Source organism: Antedon bifida, chromosome 8 (genome assembly GCF_963402885.1).
Source record: "Antedon bifida chromosome 8, ecAntBifi1.1, whole genome shotgun sequence".
Taxonomy (NCBI): domain Eukaryota; kingdom Metazoa; phylum Echinodermata; class Crinoidea; order Comatulida; family Antedonidae; genus Antedon; species Antedon bifida.
In genome coordinates, this window is record NC_136233.1 from 291,974 (window position 1) to 308,968 (window position 16,995).

Here is a 16,995-nt window from a genome sequence, read left to right on the forward strand (position 1 = left end):
TAGGAATCCTTCAGCTTAAAAAGACACGCATATTGACACTATACACTACTACTTAATTAATTGTACCAATAATTAATTACTACGCTCGCGTACAAATGTGTGCATATTGTTGTCGCGCGCGTCAAACTGTGAGCTTTCTCGTTTGTGGTGTCAGTGACGAATTAGATTGCACAGAATCAAGATTTTCTTTTATTAATTTTAAGTAGTGAGCTAGCGCTGTGCACTCAATATTCTGAGTATTATCGGCATCGGTTTGGTTGTATTTACAATAATCATGGACATTAATGCTACTTTGTGTCGTTAATTTACACGCTAGCAACGTATCTGTTTGACCTTAGCAACGTCTATTTTGGTATCGTGAAAGTGTGTGTATACTGCACAACACGTTAGTAAGACCCGAATGAATTCACAAATGTCTTAATATACATAATCAAACCACTTCAAAAGACCTATCGTTCGTTCTACAAAGCAAAATTATTTCATCTAACAAAACTAGATATTGAGGAAACACTTCCAATAACATCTGACTGCAGATAATGTGATTTTAGATGAAAGTCGATAAGATCCGTTTTAGATTAAAATTTGGGTGATCGAAAATCTTACAAGACTAATTGACACTGTACATATTATAATTACTTAATTATTGGGATTTGTAAGTTAATTTATTTTTAATAGCAATACTATTCTGTTCTACTTGATATCCTGGCCTGCTACTTGCTATTGTGGCATACTTTTATTTCCGGCCTACTTCCTTTTTTACAGTAACTGTAGAAATCTGTTTCATACACAATTATTTTTCATGATGAGTACTACATTTCCCTTTTTAATAAAGTACAGTACGGTAATTACCATTTTGTTCACATTGTCATTTTGTGTAGTGTGACAACTTCTGATGATCAATTTCGAAATTCAACAAATATCCAACACCGGTCGCAAAGCTTGCTTGCCATTGTACGTAGCGCAACGACGTACGTACGCGCGCGCAATCAATCAATCACGGCAAATGGATTATCCGAACTGTCGCTGTGCGTCCAAAAGTGGGGACCAAGCATATACGCAGCACGTGTTAAACCTCCGCTTTAATTGCACTCGATGAAAACCATATTTTAATATTAATACATTAATTGATAATAAGTAATGCAATTTCACGTTCTTAAGTTAAAAACATTTTAATGGTATACAAAAATGAATCACATTGTATCTGTATCAATGCGATATCAATAAATTACAGCAAATGTAGGCTTTATTGAATGGAATCCTAAAATAAAAATAATTATGTTTATGAGCACAAATTGAATTTCAATAATGTTCCATAAATCAAGTGACCAAATCAAAGCGGCCTTTAATTGCCGAATCGTCAATAACTCATGTTAGTTTAGGTTTCGACAGAAATAGCACAATAATTATATTTTCACCATTTTTCTTTCTTTCACCATCTTTCTTTCTTTCACCATATGTAGGTGGTAATGATGGCCTCATTGTCACATTTTCATTTCAAAATAATTGTAATGTTCCAAATGTCGGTTTGTAAAATCGTCATTGACAACACACACGAGACCTTATAAATGTGTACGCGCTCGTTAGCTGTGTGATGACGTGAGATTGCGACACATAAACACGTCACCGATGTGCACAGTATGTCATTAGGGGAAACATCTCCCTGGTGTACCGGTAAGTTTACAGCAGAATAAAAAATAGTATGCTAAATTTACGGTAAAATCAAATAGTAATAAATATTGTACATTGTATAGTACCAAATACACATACACTATTGAATAAGCGTATAGCGATAGGAACTGATGACGTTTTACACACAACTGAATACTAGAGATTTAGCATATCATCCGATAAGCAGCAGCAGCCAAGCGCAATCAATTTTCCTTTCCAATTTATTATCAAGAGATAAATAACTAAAACAATATTGTAATATTTACAATATATAATGATTTAGAAGGCTATACGTTAGCGACTTAATCATAATGTACACATTTTGAAGACAACATTTCTTTTTGAACTCCCACCTTGATTAAACTAGTAAGGTAAGTTGGTAAAAGTGTAATTAGTTATAAATAGTATTAGGAACCAATCATTACTGTGGATAATTATCTATTTACACACATTATACAGACGGACACAATAATTGTTGTATTTAAAAGAGGCAGCTTAATTACCTACATTATGTATACGACAATTACAATTCATTTTCATTTTTCTCATGAGCAAAACGAGTTACAACTTAGTATGTTTTCTAAGTTTCAGTAGTGGCAGTGGTTCTGGTTTTAGTTTATAAACTTCAGTACACCAACGCCCAGGTCATATCCATCTCCAACACTGATAATAACATTATTCATAAATAATAAAATCTCTTTTTTAATGTCACTGTGTTAAAAATTTAACGGACACAACATTCTTTTGACGACGACATTAGACAAGGAGACAAACATTGAGAAGGCAAAAAGAAAGAATTGTTTCATAATATCCCCCGCGATTAAAACTAGCACAGTTTCACTTACGGTTAAATGAGTTGATTGTTGCTACAGTATTAGCTACCTATACAATACAACCTTTGCGATTGGGCTTCTCTACTCATCCTATGGTCTAAAGGGGCTACAACCATTATCGGTCAATTTGGTTAACCTAATTTTGCAAGCATATTTCGATGAGAGATGAACATCACCTCATATAATAAAAACATAATATTATACAATTCGATAAAAACAGGTGGGAATTAGAAAAAGATGTATAAATGTAATAACTCAGATTCGACTACTGTGCTGTACACAAACACTAGGCCTAATATTTACAGTCGCATGGCCCAATTCTCTAGAAATCGTCAGAAAACTATATTGACCACCGAAACTGACCCTATACTGTTTGACCATAAACCTTAAACTTAAACTTTTAATCGAGATTATATTAACACACCTGACATAACAAATATTTGCCACGGGGTAATCTAGTTATTTTTTGGGCACAAAAAGTAACAAAAATGTTCTGATAAAATTAACGAATTTTAAACCTTTTCTTGCTCATGGAAATTCGCGGGACTTTCTTGTAAATTTGCCCGAGGACACGATAGAGTCATCTTAAATAACAGGCACTCAAATATAATCAAGTTTGTTGATCTTATTTTAAATTCGCTGCTGACCAGCTGGAGAAAAATGAACCTATACTTAAAATTAAATTGAAGTTGAATATTGCATTTCAGATAACGGTCCAAATTTGGTCAAAATAATACTATACAAGAGGTTTTACTAAAATAACAAGAATACAATGTCTACCTGACACAGGATTTAATGGCAATAACTGATCTAAACAAAATTAATAAAATAAAAGTAATCAAAAAGATAAAACAAACCTTTAGTATTAAAATAATATTACTTTTGGTTTTTAATCTATGATCAATCATTGAAATTCTTAAAATCGCGCGTAAGTCACGTTGCGCAAATCTGACGTTTTTCAAATATAGGAGGTGCACAACTTCACGTAAATGTCTATATGTTAACAAATTACTATATGTTCTGTTTGCACGTTTTAGAGAAACGCAACTCACAAAAAAGGAAGAAAGAAAGAAGAATAATACAAAAAAAAGATGATCCAATAATAATAACAAGGAGTTATCCGCATATTGCGGATAACTAATAATGTATATCTGACACAGAATTTAATAGTAATAACTGACAATACCTAAACAAAATTAATAAATAAAGGTATATAATCAAAAGGCAAAACAAACCTTTAGTATAAAAATAATATACAGAAATGATTAATCAACTGATGATAGCTAAGCACGAACAAATCTAAAATATGTGTTCATGGAAAATTGAAAGTTATGAGAAAAACATAATATTTCACAACATGAAAATTAAAATAGGAAGGACCCACGCAATGATATAGTCACGTATAAGCAATCTATCATTAAGTGTACATAAATCTATTTCAATTCACAACCATAAATATTGCTCTATAAGTTGTAACTAAAATATCTATAAGAGTATACGTTTTAGTATTCCATTTAAATTGGAATTCTACATACACAGTACTGTTACTCACTGAATCATGTACCAATTGCAGACTCTGCCACGACTAAATTAGCTACCATACTTATACAGGAGCAATTACTATCTCAATTAGTACGTAGTCTCAATGTCAAGCACTAAATAATATTGAATTTGCCTATTTGCTTATAATTGAGGCCCACGTCAACGACATTTGCGGACACACAGTACTCAGAGATATTTTGACGGTAAGGTATCTAGGTTCACAGTTTAAAGTTACTCGTAAATTTCTGAACGATTGAGTGTCCACACATAAAATAAATGTAAATGTATTTATGCTTGGACCTCAAGCTTAACTGGAAACTGAGGAAATTCGGATTAGGCCCTCCACGGACACACGACAGCCAGCAGTGCAGCGCCTACTAGATCATCACACTGGGAGACGATCTCTTACTCTTTTCGAATAGTGTACCAAGTTATTTAACGTGCACTATGTACACAGGATCAACGGCTTTACATCCCATCCGAAGGATGGGAAAATGAGAGTAGATGGTACAGATAAGGTCGAACCCATGCCTATCACATGCTAGTCCGATATTATTATTACACCATCACTCTATACACCACCCGACGCGATCCAAGACGGTCTCCAATCCAGAACATAACCAGGCCCAACGCTGCTTTACTTCGGTGATCGGACAAGAACCTGTGTTTTAACGCAGTATGGCCGTAAATAATTCGTTATTAAATAAGATATGTTGTTTTTTTATGTGGAACAATTAAGGAGTGATCGAACCAAACATGTTTTTCTTTATGTTCAATAGCAATGCTTTGTTGTAGTGGTTTAGGATGATGTTATGTTAAAACAAATTAACTATTGCAACGTCACAAGTTGAAATGGTAGGGTATACGAAAGGATTTCAAGTGCATAAAAGCATTGAAGCACCCAGAGAGTGTTGCTATATAAATCAATAACAAGTCTTATGTATGTTTTAATTAAATATTATATTATATTCAATCTTTCAATATTTGCTTTTTTCTTCAGCTTACCACTCAACAGATTGTCTATGATATTTTAAAAATTAGATCTACTCGTCTCGTCCAAATACGGGCAAAAGTAAGCATGAATTTCATCAGTATAAAAAACGAGAAATAAGTAGAGGACTTAGGAATGCGGAGAATCGCTTGTTTGTCTCTTATCATTATTGCGATATGGTCAATCACCCTGAAAAAAATCTCTTCCAAAATCGATTAGATGAACTGTTGTTTACATCCACGAAACAATTCTTCACAATTTTAACGATTTTTTTGTAACAAAAAACAACCAAAGATAAAAGATTTTTTTTTATTACAAAATTCACTTAATAAGTAACCTCATTTTGTGAAGCGCCATCGATCCGACGTTGTCTTTTATTAGCTGGCTCATTTATTTTGCTCATTTATTGTTATATGCCATTTCAGTTATGTTGGTACATTTATTAAATGATTGAAATCAAACGCTGTTGAAATTAGATATGTTTTTATTGATTTGCTAACTAGAATTAAGGTATTATGAACCTCACGTACCAACACGCGTCGTACATCAACTCGAACATTGTTAGCAACACAACCTGGGGAATTTAGGGGAAAATACATACTAATCCTCAGACAGCGTATAATAATTTAAATGCTAAAAACTGTACAAATTGCTGGTAAGTGAACTCTTTTCTTATTTACAATGACAACAATCCTACGTAATTGAGAATTATCGATGAAGACACTAACCTTATGTGATTCATGTTATATATTTCATTATTTACAAAATCACTTTACATTATTGTAAAATACAATTAAAACAAATTCAACTAAACATTTTTCTTATCTGGCATTTTTAGTTTTAGGCAGTGAGGCTTTGACAAAAAGCGTGGTACCCACCCACTAGAGACGCGACGCAATGCAAACGAGTTGACCAATGAAAAGCGACAGTTTGAATAATCTATCGTTTGTGATTGGTCAAGTCACTTAGGTTACACTTACGTCCTTGCATTGCAGTGGGAACCAAGCATAATGCCATTATTATTACCATTTTCAATGTTATCATTTTTTATTCTTGACGCGATATAAGTTATTGTCACCACATCTCATTCAAGTTAAATATAAAAACATTTGTTTGCAGCGTGAACGATATGGATCTATATTGTTATGATTGGGTAATATGTCATTATGTAAATGCAATAACTAAAAGGTTCTGTGGTTTGTTTCAAATAGCCATGAATGTAAAAATAATAAATAATTTGTTTTTATTTCAGAAATTTCTTTTAGTGAAACCAATTATAACCGATAGTGATTAGCTCATATCAATAGTATGAGGGCAGTGCAATCCTAATAACAAAAACACTTTGGTTTACAACATATTTATATTCACTATTGTGAATGAGAATACATTGTCTGTATACTGTAATATGAAAACATTGACAACTTGGTAATTGGATAAAACTCCCAAGCACATGATGTATGCCGAGGTGAACTATAGCATAAACCTACATATGCAGGGTATAGATAGAGCTTTAATAAATCTATCAAATATGATATGTCATCATAACCGAATGAATTACATAAGTGAATCAGGTTACAAAACAAAGAACAAACATGCGGTTTTTAAAATGACTATGATTGTATTTTTTAGAAAAAGGGATTAGCTGGTGATTAATGCTTTGTATATGTGAGCTTATAAGAGAATAGTCAGTTTTTGTAGTCATACAGACACTGAACTAGTTTTAATGTTTTCTAAAGGTTAAAGTATCTGTGACTTTACTACAATCTACGTAATTTAATCAAGGACCAACTAAACAATCCCGCCACCCATCACCCGAAAAATACAGTGAAGCACAGCGCCATCAACAACAATTGCAGTGAAACACAGCGCCCTCAACAACACAGAGGTGACGTCACACCACACTGTAAACAGAGCGTTCACGAAACATAGTTGATTTTCATGCTGTTAGAATTTGCCAGGTAAATACAATCCAAATGTTACCATGGTGATAGAATGGTATTATTGAATGTTGATAGAATTGGCCAATCAGATGCCAGTGTAAGGAGAATGACCATGATGATAGAAATAACGGACCGTTGCCATGGAAGCACATTTCAAACAAGAAATCCAATTGACCTGATAAAATATAATGGTTTAACATACTTATTATGTAAACCTTATTTGACGGTAGTACCTCCATTTAAAGAAGCACATTGTCTAGGAAAAAACAATTTACTGCATTTTTATTCATTATGTAAATAAAATACACTATAAATAACAAACAGTGACATTCGTTGACAAAGCATAAAATGAGCAATAAATTGTTACTTACATGAATATATCACTATAGGTCTAGAACAGAAGTTACTCTAAGTCTTCTACTAGCGGATGATTTCATATCGTCATTATCATCGTCGCTATCATCGTCACTTTCCCCAAGTTCTCTTTCACGCTCGTCTCGGTCATAAGGCTTTTGGCCGCAGTATTCCCAAAGGCCATGTGTCGAATCCCACTGTAAATCAACATTAAATATGGGCTTAGACTATGAAGGCTAACACATTAAAGGTAATTAAATGTCTGCAGTAACTTCACTTTGAGTAGAGTTAACGATTGTTTTTATTTCACCCAGAGGCTCCTCAAAGGCACAGCCTTATACCCTTTTCACATCTGCATAAATTGTTACAACTTGTAACAAGTTGTAACGAGACTTTTTACATGTTTTCACACAAGCATATGCTTGTGAAGTCTCAGGAGGAAAGAATAGTTGCGCGTTATTTGATTACTATGATTGGTCAGTTAATACCAGGGCAATATACGTGCACGCAGTAAGAACTCGGAACATCTCGGAACAAAAACACAGGCCTCTTGTTGTGTGATTTTCTTCCGGGATTTCACAAGGGACCCCTGTGAAATCTCGGAAGATTTTCCACAAATTGTCTTCACACTATGCAAACCTGGTTACAATTTGTTACGAGTTGTTAAATTTTGCAAATGTGAAAAAAAGGATATTTTGCTTATTTTGTTATGTACATAAAGAATTTTGATAAAACAAATGTATAATTGTACTTACAGATGTACTAATAATGTTATTGTCAAATGGATGCCAAGAAACATCTCTTACACATCCTTCATGACCTTTCAACTTTGACACGACCTGACCTGTCAGCACGTCGTATACTTTAAAGCAATACAAAGTTAACTTAATAATTCTATTTATGATGGATTCAGTCAATTATATGATCTTTATCAAATACTGTATACAAGTGTGTTAAAATATTATAAAATTCACATTATAAAAAGTGGAAAATAACAGTTTTAAAAAATTACAAAAGTATATACTTACTGACAATAGCTCCGGTTGCACATCCAGTGTAGATATACCGCTATAAATAAATTATAATTCAGAATTTCAAACAAATAATTGTACAGTATTTAGTTGGAAGGAACATTGGTAAAGAGTTATTACTATTTTGAACAAACGTTTATGTTGATTTTAAATTTTGCAATAATCAGAATAATGTAAAGCTCTGTCTACAAAATGTATGTGACAAGAAAATGTAATGTGCTCATAATTATATGGACACAATGATGCCATGACATCATTGTGCCCATCTACCATATTTGGGTATATCACTATCATATTTGGGAACATCACATTGTCCTAACTAGTTTGATAGTGTAGACAGAGCTTTAAGTTATCAAGCACAACTTAAAAACATTACCTGTCCGGTAGTAAAAACTGGTGAGAAGTAAGAACGAACTAACGTTTGTAAAACAGCGTGACCTCTATATGTCATCAGTGAGGGGTCGTCCTTTATAATCTTCTTTCTATTGGCTGAAATTTATATATAAAAATAGATTATTAAGTTAATGAATAAATGACAATGTTGTGGGTAACAGTGGCTGGATCTCAATGGAGATACAAAATAAAATAACCAAAAACCTAAATCAAAACAATTAATTAAAACAGCCAGAAAAATAATATATATATATATATAAGTACTGTATAAGAAATTCTTTACTGTGAAAGTATATGTTATTAGCTTTTTAAAAATCAATCCATCAAGGCTGTAGGGAGAGGTTAAAAACAGACAAGGCAAAGATGCTTTAAATATAATTATTAACAACGATCTCTGCTGGGGAATTGGGGTTGATAGTGAAAATTGAAAATTTCAGACGATGTTTGTGCCACGCCTGCTCATGCTGGCTACGGCCCAGTCCCTATTACTAGAGTCTTACATCTTCTTGGAACAGGCTGCCACCTATAGTCCCAGCTCTGCTGCGCAACTGCCTTCCTTGCTAGGTCAATGGTGTCCTTTGAAGCAAACTTTCTTAAATCCCAAAGCTTAATACTTTGATCTTTGGAGTTGGTTATCAAGTATCTTGAATCACCCTAGTGAGAAAGAATAAAATTGTATTGTAGCTAACAACTTGATACAGTGTCATATCACTGCATAAATAGAACCCACCAGAAAGAATAAGATTGTATTGTAGCTAACAACTTGATACAGTGTCATATCACTGCATAACTAGAACCCACCAGAAAGAATAAGATTGTATTGTAGCTAAGCTAACAACTTGATACAGTGTCATATCACTGCATAAATAGAACCCACTAGAAAGAATAAGATTGTATTGTAGCTAACAACTTGATACAGTGTCATATCACTGCATAACTAGAACCCACCAGAAAGAATAAGATTGTATTGTAGCTAAGCTAACAACTTGATACAGTGTCATATCACTGCATAAATAGAACCCACTAGAAAGAATAAGATTGTATTGTAGGATTTTGAATGTACTGTAGTAGAAGGACCTACTACAGTACATTCAAAATCAACACAATTCATTTAATACAAGTTAGGGATAACACCCTTAATAATATTATGTATATAACACATATATTTATAGTGGTCAATTTTATTCTATTAAATCTAAAAAGTTACCTTTGAATCAACAAATGTGAGACCATCGGTATGTCCAGCAAAAACACCAACCGGTTTTGGACAAAGTTCGGTCAAGCAACGTCGATCCCAGACCCTACACATGCCATCATCTGCACCGGAATATATGATATGTGACGAGCTGTCAGCAAATACAACAGCACTCAGGTCATCATCATGTGCTTCAATCTACAAACAAACATCAACATGCTTAAAGCTCTGTCCACACAGCACTCAGGTCATCATCATGTGCTTCTATCTACAATCAAACATCAACATGCTTAAAGCTCTGTCCACACAGCACTCAGGTCATCATCATGTGCTTCAATCTACAAACATCAACATGCTTAAAGCTCTGTCCACACAGCACTCAGGTCATCATCATGTGCTTCAATCTACAAACATCAACATGCTTAAAGCTCTGTCCACACAGCACTCAGGTCATCATCATGTGCTTCAATCTACAAACATCAACATGCTTAAAGCTCTGTCCACACAGCACTCAGGTCATCATCATGTGCTTCAATCTACAAACATCAACATGCTTAAAGCTCTGTCCACACAGCACTCAGGTCATCATCATGTGCTTCAATCTACAAACATCAACATGCTTAAAGCTCTGTCCACACAGCACTCAGGTCATCATCATGTGCTTCTATCTACAAACATCAACATGCTTAAAGCTCTGTCCACACAATCAAACAAGTGTGATGTGCCCAATTATGGTAGTGATATGACATCACCGTGTACATTTATTTGTTAATGACTTTCACCATACGTTACAGAATTGCCATATTAGAACACATAGAAAACACAGAACAAAAAACAAAATATAAGTTTACAATAAAAAAATGATATAAGCCTAAATAACCAAAATCATAGTACATAATGTATGTGCACATCACATGTTTTGTCACATAAAGTTAGATACTGTAGACAGACATTAATACACTATCAAATAAATTATTTATTTGTTATTATTTTAGGATCACACAGCCAAGGCCTAGAGAGTGATGGCAATCAGTTTCACAGCACAACAAACTAAAGGTGCTCTACACAAAGAAAGTCATGAAACCATTGGTCAAAATATATTTGAAATACAACAATCAGTTTATTGATGATGTGTTATAAATAGTCTTTTTGTTCTACCTTACCTTCAGAATTCTTTCTGCCTTTTCTCTGTCATAAACATAAATACATCCATCATTGGCTCTGAAAAATTCAAACAAATATTCTGTCACGACGATTTAGATCTTATATCTAAAGGTCATGATAAACTATCCCTATTCGTTAAATCGGAAACATAAATTTTCGGTCATTTATATAAAAAACACAAATAAGAAAATCAATATGAAAATAATTGAAAATGTAAGAATATTTGTATAAATGTCATACCCAGCAAGAACCTCTCGATTGTCATTTGAAAAGTTGATTGTAAAAACACAGAAATGTGAATACTCCTCGGCGTTGAGTTCCAGTGCTGTATGCGTTTCATAGTCACCATATATATTACACAGATGAACTGAAACAAAATAATAATGGTTATTGATTAGAGATGTTATCAAAAGTAAGCTTGTACTTAAGCAGCAAGACAGTGGAAATGCTACTTACTTTTATCTGACCAACTTGAGTATATCAGGTAGCAACCATCCGGACTAAATAAAGAAACAAAACAGTTAAAAATGGAAAGAAACAAAACATATTGCAGTTTAATTTTACAGAAAAACTCTACACTATCAAACAAAAATGTGATGTGCCCAAATATGGACATGATGATGTCATATCACTACCATATTTGAGTACTGTAAGGCTACAATAAATACTGTTTTGTATGGTTCCAGCAGGGAAGAATATCTTCCCTGGTTGTAGATATCCTTGTTTTGGAGGAGTTGACTTGTATTCAGACAGTAGATAAGAATAATTATCCAGGTACCTTAATACATTATCCAGGTACCCTAATACATTATCCAGATACCTTAATACATTATCCAGGTACCTTAATTATCCATATACCTTAATACATTATCCAGGTACCCTAAAACATTATCCAGATACCTTAATGCATTATCCAGGTACCTAAATACATTATCCAGGTACCTAAATACATTATCCAGGTACCTTAATACATTATCTAGTTACCTTAATACATTATCCATATACTTTAATACATTATCCAGGTACCTCAATACATTATCCAGGTACCTAAATACATTATCCAGGTACCTTAATACATTATCCAGGTACCTTAATACATTATACAAGTACCTAAATACATTATCTAGGTATCTTAATACATTATCCAGGTACGTAAATACGTAAATACATTATCCAGGTACCTTAATACATTATCCAGATACCCTAATACATTATCCAGGTACCTAAATACATTATCTAGGTACCTTAATACATTATCTAGGTACCTTAATACATTATCCAGGTACCTTAATACATTATCCAGGTACCTTAATAGGTCTAGGTTTTGTGTTCAGACAGTTAGTAGATAAAACAGATTATCCAGGTACCTAAATACATTATCCAGGTACCTTAATAGGTCTAGGTTTTGTTGACATACCTGTAAGCTGTGTCTATGATACTCCAACCTATATCTCTTGCAGGTATATCTCGGATCTGTTTAAATTTCCCATTTGTTGTATCATAAAGTCGAATAAATTTATCTTGACAAGCTGACATGAACACTGTTCCATCCTTTGAGTATGACCCACAAAACACTTTAGAATTATATGACTTCAATACTTTCATCCGATTTGGTAAAAAACTGTTACAAAAATAAGAATGTTTGATTAACAGGGATCTCTACTGCAGTGTATCAATTTCAAAACCACACACCCCTTCAGTTGGAAAAATGGGGTTTTTTTTTGCAAAATTGGATGTAATGGTAATATGTTAATCCATGAAAGAGTATTATTCAGACTTTATTAGACTTGTATTAGACAGATTTTCATAATTGTATTTCTTTGTTTTGTGGAGGTTTTAAAAAAGTTGATTTTCATACTGAGCATGCCATATGCATATAAACAGTTAAAAATGGTAATATTACTGTATGTTGATTAAAAACAAAAATAGTAAAATAAAAACACAAACAATTACCTAGATACGATTGCACACTTGTCGCGTCTCGTAAATCCTGTTCGACTGTCATCATAAGTTCTCTGAAAGAAAATATAACTTTTCAATCTACTCAATTACTACTGTCAGTATTTTAACACTTTTTATATTTCAATTTTGTGTGTGTGATGCAACATATATTTCAATTATTATTTTCTCTTTTTTTTTTGTGATGCAACAGTCAGTGTTTTACCAATTATATGATAATAAATAAATCAATGTTAACTTTTTTGTTAAACCAGTTGACAAGTACTTACTTACAATTATATGATATTAAACATGTATTTTTTTTTAGCATTTTATGTTTTTTTTATTGATATTTGTGACAAGCAGTGCAAATGTATGTGCTTGACCAAATAAATTGAATCTACATCTACAATCAATTAATTTTGAATGAAAGTATTGCAATCTGATTTTACTATTCCACATACTTGTTTTGAATTCTCACCTTTAGAAGTGTTTTTGGTATTGATTTTGTTGCATATGGATTCTCATCATATTTACACCTATTGTATTGCAACACCTCTTGTTTATAGTCACTACTCTGAAATAATCAAATTTGTAATAAATAAAATAGTTATTCTTGTTTAGAGAACTCCATTCAAACTGACAGTGTGTTTGAACTTTGACCTAAATCACATCTTCATGAGCATGGCAATAATCCCACTTTGTCAATAATACAGGTATACACAATGATGAAGCAGTTTTATGTTTATCTATTGCAAACTCTAAAGCTCTGTCTACACTATAAAACTAGTTTGACAAACAAAATGTGATGTGCTTAAATATGGTAGTGATATGCCCAAATATGGTAGTGATATGACATCATCATATCCACGGGGTACATCACATTCTTTGTTTTTTTTTCATGTCTGATAGTGTAGACAGAGCTTAACATATTATATAGTTAGTGATACAGGAAAAAAAAGGGCTGTAATACTTACATCTATTTTAGAGGTATCTGGATTTAAGTCAGCTATAGGAGATATAATAAATAAACAACTATTAATTCATTTCTATAGACTTTTATTTAGATAATGACAATGAATAACAATTTAAAAAAACAACAAAAATATAGCAAAATATACAAATTAAAAAGAAGAGAGCATTAAAATAAAATTTTGTTTTGGATGTTATTATACTGTATCATATCATATACCGTAGAACTCCTATTAAGGAAAACCTTTGGACTCCTCCCACATGGGTGGGTGTCACCAGAATAGGGGTTAGTTGTTGAACAAAAACATATATTGCCCTTTGTTTGATTTACATAGAGGGACTGTATTTACACTAATCCCCTTCCCAATATTCCAGGCTGCCGATTACTGATAATGAGAAAAAATAAATACTGAGCGCTATAATAAATCATTTAAACAGAGATTAAAGCAACATTATATCAATAGAAATATTAAAGATGTATTGTCCCTTGAAACACAAAAAAATGAAGGTCAAAATATTCTAAATTTAAATTGGCCATATCAAAGTAATATTAAAGTTATTCACTTTAAGTTGAAAATTCGAGCCAAAAGCAACAAGATTACGTAATTAACAGGTAAATTAGTTTGATTACATTTCGTCTGGAAAATCGTCGCGAGCGAAAGTAAACAAAGATTTCAAACCACGAGTACGCATTATGCATATGCTAATTATGATTGTTTACAACTCGTCACGGTTGAGAAGGTATTTTCACACAGATTGTGAGGAACTTTTATGATTATGCATACAGAGTAGCCAAACAAGCGCGTTTCATTATGGGATATGTTTTGATTGAAAACTTTGACTGGAAGTCAAAGTTATTTTTTTAACAAAAAAAAGTTAAATGATTTTTTTTGATTGAAAACTTTGACTGGAAGTCAAAGTTATTTTTTTAACAAAAAAAAGTTAAATGATTTTTTTTTCGACAAATTTTTGGTGAAAGTTAATAACTATTATGATACTTCAAAATGACCCACCTTTTTTCGAAATCTGTTATTTTTTATTTTTTTGGAATTAGTCAAAGGGACAATACATCTTTAAGTAAATCACATTTAGTTATTTTGGTTTGTTCTTTTTTGTTTGTACAGTAATGTTTATTCATTTTTGTTAAGGTTACATGTTTAAAGCACTTGTACTTATTTTGTATCCCATTCCATTATCATATTATTTTTATTGTATTTTTATTTTGATTATGGAATAAAAATGTCGATGATTGATTGACTGATTTATTCCTACTGCAGTTTGATCCTACAATGGTACTCTAAGAAGATAATGCTGTGCAATATTAAGTTGATTTTATGAGTGTACTATTTGTTTCTATTTGTGTGCTATTTGTTTCTATTTGTGTGCTATTTGTTTCTATTTGTGTGCTATTTGTTTCTCTTTAAACATATTTTAGATTTTTATTATGATTGTGCTTTTGCTTGCCTTTTTGTGTACTTTTTAAACGTTTTAATGAATTTTTGTATACCACAACCAAATGAATTTCCCCGGAATTTAGGATAATAACGTTTTATTGAATTGAATAACTTATCTATGTTCAATGCCCACTTGTGACCAAATATGGTATTGTGTCATTTCAAGGTTTAAACCAAATGCTTTTGATTGTTTAGATTTCTTTTAGCAACAGGCTAATGAATAAACCTACCTTCTGGTCTACAAGCTGCAGACCTGTCACACTCGCTATAATCATCATCAAAATGACGCACATGTCCTGTAAACTGCAGTCTTCCACTGAAATATAAATTGTATTTATTATCCTGTATGTTATTGTTATTAAATTGAAATGATAATATCTAAAAACATAATTTAAAACTAGGCCTAGCATTGATCATTTCTTAGATTGACACAAATATGCATAGAGAGAAAACAATAAAAAACGATCAGGTTAAACTAACAGTAATTATGAAGAAGATGCACGAAATGTTTCTGTGTGACTGTAGTGTGAAATGACTTGTTGCATATGCATGGTTAATTTTAATAATTAAATTATTGTATTGATTGTTCAGAACACTTCAGTAAACTTTAGAGATCAAGTGGGTAGGTTACTAATACTAGACGGTGGACCAGGAAGGGAGTTTTAATTTTACAACTCCACAACCTGCGTAGAGCTAGACTATGCATACATATTATAATACGCCTTATAACTAATTATCTGTGGTGGTGGAGCCTGGCCCTAGCTAGGCTACCTACTAGGAGTCTAGCTAGGCCTAGTCGATCCTCAGCTACATACTAGCTAGGTCTAGGTAGGCGCGCCTATAATTATATAAGCTAGCTAGTAGTAGAGCCTAGTAGTAGGCTACGGCCTAACCTGCGGAGCAAATAGGCAAGTACTGCAGCGTAATCCTGGTAATCATGGTCATCGTCTCCGTCATCATTTACATTATTACTTTCGTTTTCTGGATCATGTTCGTTTGCATGACGGGAACCCATTTTAAATATTAAAATAAACGAATTCTTTTTTTCTTAAAAACAGCCCTAAACAGTGGTGTCCATCTTGAATGTTATTGTTTTCCTCTTTCTTTCCAGAGCCATATATATAAAGAGTTACGACATTGAAAATTAGAAGCCATTTTTGTGTCAAAGAATTCGCACGCTGAGGGCGCGCGCGTCTCTTTTGTTTAGCGTTTTCCTATAGTTCATGCATTATTTTTAGATTTTTTTGTCTATGAAATAACGCTTGTATTCCGTTTTTATTTTAGTAATTAATTTTATTAATGGTATTAATTTGGTAACATATATATATTGTGTCTATAATAATAAAAGAATAAATGCTAGGGCCTACATGCAAGTCAGGATACATCAAAGCATGAACCAATACAAAAAACACACAAATTCACACCTCTCTTTTTATACAGTATATGGCTCTCTGTGTGTTTTTGACACAAACTTTCAGAGACTCGTTCATCATTTTATTTGTAATAATTTGCCTTTATTA

The 16,995-nt window shown here is 32.6% G+C and overlaps 1 protein-coding gene across 1 annotated transcript; it reads right to left on the reverse strand.

Moving 5' to 3' along the window:
- Positions 1-6,260: 6,260 nt before the first annotated feature.
- LOC144849484 (DDB1- and CUL4-associated factor 11-like) lies at positions 6,261-16,554 on the reverse strand. The gene is made up of 16 exons (XM_078706400.1): positions 16,369-16,554; positions 15,706-15,791; positions 14,027-14,058; positions 13,531-13,626; positions 13,065-13,126; positions 12,529-12,732; positions 11,568-11,611; positions 11,352-11,478; positions 11,111-11,168; positions 9,960-10,145; positions 9,253-9,406; positions 8,736-8,848; positions 8,357-8,396; positions 8,084-8,190; positions 7,346-7,525; positions 6,261-7,149 (listed from the first exon to the last, which is right to left on the reverse strand). The coding sequence occupies exons 1-15, from the start codon at positions 16,488-16,490 to the stop codon at positions 7,358-7,360; spliced, it is 1,599 nt and encodes a 532-aa protein (XP_078562526.1). The 5' UTR covers positions 16,491-16,554; the 3' UTR covers positions 6,261-7,149; positions 7,346-7,357.
- Positions 16,555-16,995: the final 441 nt, after the last annotated feature.